The sequence below is a fragment of the Zootoca vivipara genome, chromosome 9 (genome assembly GCF_963506605.1).
Source record: "Zootoca vivipara chromosome 9, rZooViv1.1, whole genome shotgun sequence".
Lineage (NCBI taxonomy): Eukaryota > Metazoa > Chordata > Lepidosauria > Squamata > Lacertidae > Zootoca > Zootoca vivipara.
Window position 1 is genome coordinate 28,676,963 of NC_083284.1, and position 6,885 is coordinate 28,683,847.

The window sequence follows — 6,885 nt, forward strand, 5'->3', positions numbered from 1 at the left end:
CATACTTCCTGAATATTATGTCACAATAAAACCATTTTTAAACATGTGCACTGTATAAAAAATACATATTTTAGGTTTAGATGAACACAAAAATTCATAATATAGGCTAAAATATGTATTTTAGGTGAAAACATTTTGGATTAGGCCATTGGCCTGATCCAGCAAGTCTTCTTATGTTCTTATGTAAAAGCTTGTCTGCTTGTTTACTTCATGTGTATATGTCTTTGCCTTAAATATAAACATTGTTTCTTTTTAGAGTGAAGCACATTAAAATTTGCCTTTAATTTAAAAAGAACACTTAAATTAAACAGAAGATGGCAACATCAACCACTTTGTACCACCAGAGGGATAAGAAGCGACCCAGCTGCATCAATAGCAGTCAGGGGTAAATAGATACAGAAGGGAATCAAGGAACAATTATTCATTTCTTTATCTAAATATTTATGTCCCACATTTCAACCCCCAAGGTGGGTCATGACATCAATTCATAGAAATGAAGCAAGCAAACAAACAAACAAAAAGAGCTGAATCTCTCCTCTCCAAGCCATGTATTAAAGGCAAAGAAATGGGGGCGAGGGTTGGGGAATAAACTAAAGCAAAGCTGTGGCAGTACAAAAAGGGCCGAGCATTTATCTAATCCATTTTATCCCAAACTTCAGGACACTTTGCCCTTCACAACAATCCTATAAGGTTGAGCTGAGAGATCAGGGCTAAACAATGAAAAGTTAAAAAACTGTGAAGTGCAAATATTTAAATGTATATGCACCAACAACCTTCACATATACAAAGAGATTCAAAAATGTGTACAAAATCTCATGCTCAAAGTCTTAAAAGTCCAGTATAAAGTGCAATAATCAAGTCCGATAATAAAGTGCTATGATGTATCATGCGGTCTTATCTCTTCCCATGCGTTCTTATCTCATCCGACAGGCAGCTAGCTTCTTCCCCGTAGGAATGGTTTCCTCAGGGGGCGGACTCTAAGGTTCATGTGTAAAAGCTTAACAAGACTACCGAAGCTCACAATTCTCAAATATTGATGATAAGGGATGATAATTCTCAAAGATTGATGAGAGATAAGGGCTGGCTTAGGTTTGTTCACTTAGCGAGCTTCATGGTTGAGTTGAGATTTGAACCCAGGGCTGCCTGATCCTAGGGCTCTCTCTCAAATGACCTCTTTATTAAGCTTCCATCCTGATTTGCTTCCACTAAGTTTATGCACAGATTAGACTATGTCCAGTCTTTATTGAGTATTTATTCTAATTTGTTTGCAGGGGAGGTTATTAATCCTGATTTTCTTGTGAAATATTTGCATGCCTTCCCTTGCATCTTGGTACATCCCACACTTAGTACATTTCCCAGTCACTTTCATAATGACAAATAATAATAATGTCATGCGTTGTTGTTGTTATTATTATTATTATTATTATTATTATTATTATTATTAAAGCGGATTTGTTGTCCTAGGACAACAGAGCATTTTAATCCACTTTAACTGCTCAAACTTAAATTTATGGTATGCAGTTGACTTTTTCCTGCAAAATACTGATAGATTTGAGGCAACCCTTGCTGGTTCCCCAGTTGGAAAGGAAGGATTAAGGAAGCATGAACGGCACCCAGTGAACTGAAAAATGAAGGGGAAGATTTAACAAGTCTTCTTGGCAAAGGGAGGGACAGCTACTAAACTGTGGCACTGGTGCTTGTAATTTAATATTTCTACCCTGTAATCATAGTTCTAAAATTATTTACAAGAATACAAATATTAGCAGAAAGAGAAAATAATTCAGATGTAAATAAAGCATAAACTTAAAAGCAAAATGATCCCAACAGTGGCATGAACAGCAATATTAAAATTGTATCTTAAAAGTTTGAGTGGAATACTAATGAATGCTCTCTGGGCAGAATGGCTGCTGTTTTCCCTTCTCTTATACAATTCCATTCAAAAAGAGTTACCTGACAACCATTGAGAAGAGACATGAGAAATGTAACATTGTGAAATGTTCAAATAACCTAAGTCAAGTATGTAACAGCATTTTAGTACAGTAATTGTGTTGCCTTGAAGATCTTTAAGGGAAAGTGCCATGATTTTTAAAAAGTACTTTCTCCTAGCAATACTGTATGTTGCTTCTTATCCAAAATATCATACATGCTCCATGTGTCGGTTTTTCAAGTTTCTGGAACCACTGGGCTCTTTTTCTTCTGGGTGAGAGGCAGGAATACATGAGCATGTGGTGTTACAGTGGTACCTCGGTTTAAGTACACAGAAGTCTGTACTTAACCTGAAGCATACTTAACCCATAGCTGCCAAGCATACTTAACCCATAGCTGCATGCACACGAAAGCTCATACCAAAGTATAAACTTAGTTGGTCTTTAAGGTGCTACTGAAGGAATTTTTCCATAGCTGCCAAGTTATCCCTTTTTTTAAGGGAAATTCACTTATGCTGAATAGGCTTCCTTGTGAGAAAAGGGGAAACTTGGCAGCTATGACTTAACCTGAAGTGAACTTTCCCATTGAAAGTAATGGAAAGTGGATTAATCCGTTCCAGATGGGTCTATGGAGTACTTAAACTGAAAGTACTCAAACCAAAGTGTATTTAAACCGAGGTATGACTGTATTTATGTGTCTAAGACAGAGAAGGGGAACCCATGCAGCTTCAGATGTTACTGGTTTACATCTCCCAAGCTGGCTGGGGCTGATAAAAATCAGGGTACCACACATGATCCATGCGATCCACCCATACTTCTGCAGGGATGAGACCAACAACTGCATCACCTATTCAGCCAGAGTGCCAAGATGAATAACCTTTATTCCAAGAAGAACTCCAAGCCACACCTGAGACCTACCTTCCTGTCTGCCACAGAAGGGAGGGAGAGAAATGATGACCCAGCATTGCCACCATTCCTAAAAATATGAAATACCAATGGGATAACAATCTTGCCATCAGTGACTGACACTGCTTTGTTAATTTTGAATCTCTGGCTTTGGATCATAGGCAAATGAGTAGCATAAAACTGATGTATCACTGCCCCATGGGAAAGCACTGATGTGGTCACAATGGCTTAAAGTCTAGAAAAGTAATGACATTTCATACAAGTGTTTCCCCTAAAATCAGGAAGCAACTACAGAGAGGAGATATAAGGAAGTGTTTGTTCCCATCATATAAGCAATAAAGGAAGTTGTATACAACTGCACAGGATAAGTCGTGATGATTAACAGGAGTTTGTCAAGAATGACAAAGTGGAAAGAAAGTTGCTTACGTTCAGGGGATGTGAGCTGCTCTCCAGCTTCTTACAGGACTCCCAAGCACCACTCTTCCCTATCAGAATCCTTATTTCCTCATCAAGCTCTCTGCTGTCGCATCTAGTTAAGGAAGAGGAAAAAACACTTTATCTTTTAAAACTGACAAATATGCATCAAGTATAGAAATGCTACTTGCTAAATCTGTTTTTTGGATTTTCATCAAGCTCCCCAAAGCTAATCTGCTAGGTAAAAGAAAAGCAACTCTGTAAAGCTCACCGTAAATTGGGGTTTATAAAAAGAGAACAAGGGGAAGGAAAGACTAAAAGCTCCTTCCTGGCCTTATGACTAAGGACATAGCCAAAGATATGCAATACAGCGGTACCTCGGTTTACAAACACAATTGGTTCCGGAAGTCTGTACTTAACCTGAAGTGAACTTTTCCATTGAAAGTAATGTAAAGTGGATTAATCTGTTCCAGGCAGTCCGCGGAGTACTTAAACTGAAGCGTACTTAACCCGAAGTATGAGTGTAATTGGTTCTGGAAGTCTGTACTTAACCTAAAGCGTACTTAACCTAAAGCGAACTTTCCCATTGAAAGTAATGGAAAGTGGATTAATCCGTTCCAAACGGTCTGCAGAGTACTTAAAATCATAGAGTTGGAAGAGACCACAAGGGCCATCCAGTCCAACCCCCTGCCAAGCAGGAAACACCATCAAAGCATTCCTGACATATGCCTGTCAAGCCTCTGCTTAAAGACCTCCAAAGAAGGAGACTCCACCACACTCCTTGGTAGCAAATTCCACTGCCGAACAGCTCTTACTGTCAGGGTTCTTCCTAATGTTCAGGTGGAATCTTCTTTCTTGTAGTTTGAATCCATTGCTCCGTGTCCACTTCTCTGGACACTTAAACTGAAGCGTACTTAACCTGAAGCAAACTTTCCCATTGAAAGTAATGGAAAGTGAATTAATCCATTCCAGATGGGTCCGCGGTGTTTGTAAACCGAGGCGGTTGTAAACCGAGGTATGACGGTATCATGAATGCTTTTGTTTTTAAAATGGATATAAACTATTACTAAACTGAATTAAAATGTTAAAATGTATATTAAAATATCCACTAAAATGAATAAACATATATAAGTATTGTAAGTTTTCTGATTTGGTGTATTTTTCTGTTAAAATTTTGCTAAATATACACACAGGTATATACACACACACTTGGATAAGAACTGCTTTCCAGCTTCTGTACGTGCAAACTGATTTGCTATGAAATAGTTTTGAAAGAGATGGCTATGGAAGCAGCTGGTGTTGCTGGCTCTTGAAATTATTAACAAAATATCTGGAACCTGGGACACAATCCATGACAGGACCACCAATGGAGCAAGGAGTAAAACCAAAGTTTCAATCAGTTTTATGAGATGGAAGTCTAGAGGCAGAAACCAGCCCCAAAATTTTCTGTTCACCTATGTTTGAGAGAAAAGAAACCAGGCTTTTAAAATCTTCCCCACCTTAATTGGAAACCCTAGGAAGAACTGAAGCACAGTGAGGAGATTTGTGGAGGCTGTTGGCATGAAGTTGCTTCTTCTAAATGAGTGCAACTAAATTATCCCCCAATCAATGTGCTAATTATTTTCAGGGGATATCACTGAAGTTTTTTTATCAAACTAGTTCAGAGTACAAATTTACCCAGCTCATATGGGTAAAAATTAAGAGGGCAGTGTAATTTTAAGCATGTATTATTAAGTGAAATATTAGATTGTGCTCAACTGACAATTGTGGTATGACCAGTAAAACTACAGTCTGGCATGTACCAAGTACCAGAGTCTAAAAAGCTGGATGTGGCTACAGAGGAAAAGCAAGGCAATCTGTAGAATGTGGCTATAGGAGGAAAAGGGGGAAACCAATCCAATCCCTTCCCATCACCTGGGACTGCTTCATACCTGAAAGGTTGAGGAAGGTGACAAAATAAAATTCAGATTAGAGGAAAAGATTTGAACCTGGCTTTCTGTAGCCAACGCTTTGTGCAATGGATTGCAATTCACGGGCAGTGCACTGTGAATACCTCTCTGTCATGAAAGTTACAGCTCAATCACACAAAGAGAGATATGGCACTCACCTACGGTTTTAACTTAACTTGACTAATAGAATTGCATGCCTGGGAACACTGCAAAAATAAATTGCAAGATAAACTTCAGAAACATATGTTTTAAGATCTCAGAGATTATATGTTTTGTGACTCGCTTTTTTATTCGTTAATTAGGATTTTTGCATGACTCTCAACATGCGCCAGGAGTACAGTCATCGTCGCTACTCTCTCATCCATGTCCATCAGAAGCATGTGGTTCAACTTCACCCAGCTTGTCAGCATGCCTAATGCACAAAATGTAATTCTACTGCACAGTATCATGTACTGTGCTGCATTAAGTAGGCCTGGTGACATTTGGAAGCAGTCAGAGGTTAAAATATGAAAGCAGTCGCTCAGATGAGATAGAACTGAACTGAACATTGTTTACATGATGAGTGAGCACAATTTGTAGACTGGCACCTTAATCCTATATGGATTTTTAAAATAAGCAATCCCTGATTATTTCCAACCTGTAGGTAGAATGGGGACACAGGAGCTTATGCAATGAAATGGCTAGGGCAATGAAATGGCAGGGAAGTTTCTGATTCCTCAAATCTTGCTCCAGTAATTCTGGTGTAGTGGTTAGAGTGTTGGACTAGGACCAGGGCCAGGGCAACCCAGGTTCAAATCCCCACTCAGCCATGAAGCTTGGGAGGTGAAATTGAGCCTCTCAGATGAGCTTCCATTATGTAGTTGATTTGAGGATAAAATGGAGGGTGAGGAATCATGCTGCTTTGAGCTCCATCAAGGAAAGGCAGGATGTAAATGTAGTAAATAAATAATTTGGTAGCCATAGCCAAGCTGCTTCTAGCCTCAGTTCTTGATCTGCAATGTGGGTACAATAATACTGATCTACATTACAGGAGTGTTGTATTATTTCTGATATAATATGAATGAGTTGAATTTGTTTTCACCCAGTTTGGTGTGTCCTATTTCATTTCATTTCATTTCGAATAGACAGACTGAAATAGATATAATATTTAATGACAACAGAAATTGAGTCAATATATTTAAAAACAAGGGTGGCATGAGAAACCTCGAAGTCTGAAGTTTTATTTTTTTTAATTAAAAATATCTTTATTTAATTTCATAAAATACAAATAAACAAATACAAATAAAAAAGGGGAAAACATATTAATTATAACATAAACAAATCATGACATAAACAAATCATAACATATTGAAGTTTTAACAACCTTAAGGGGATCCCCACCCCCAGAGATAGCCCAATGAAAACAGAATGTTCAGGAGCCATTGTGTATCAATAGAGAAACAACCATTGTGGAATGCTGTGCCATGTGTATGTGTTTGGAATGCTCAATTTGGGGGGAATCCTCAACGAGAGTACGTACCATTCTTAGGAGGTAAGAGAATATACAACAATATTTTGTTGCAGGCTCCACTTGTTTATTCTTCTAGGTTTTTATAGGTTCTGTTGTTGTTGTTTGTTGTTGTTGTTGTTTAGTCGTGTCCAACTCTTCGTGACCCCATGGACCATAGCACGCCAGGCACTCCTATCTTCCA

The 6,885-nt window shown here is 38.3% G+C and overlaps 1 protein-coding gene across 1 annotated transcript in view; it reads right to left on the bottom strand.

The window, feature by feature from the left end:
- Window positions 1-5,309, bottom strand: part of TNIP3 (TNFAIP3 interacting protein 3) — a 69,014-nt gene extending 63,705 nt beyond the window's left edge. Inside the window, 2 exon segments of the mRNA XM_035112547.2 lie at window positions 3,258-3,360; window positions 5,299-5,309. Of these exon segments, the coding sequence (XP_034968438.2) occupies window positions 3,258-3,360; window positions 5,299-5,309 (114 nt within the window).
- Between the last annotated feature and the right edge of the window lie 1,576 nt (window positions 5,310-6,885).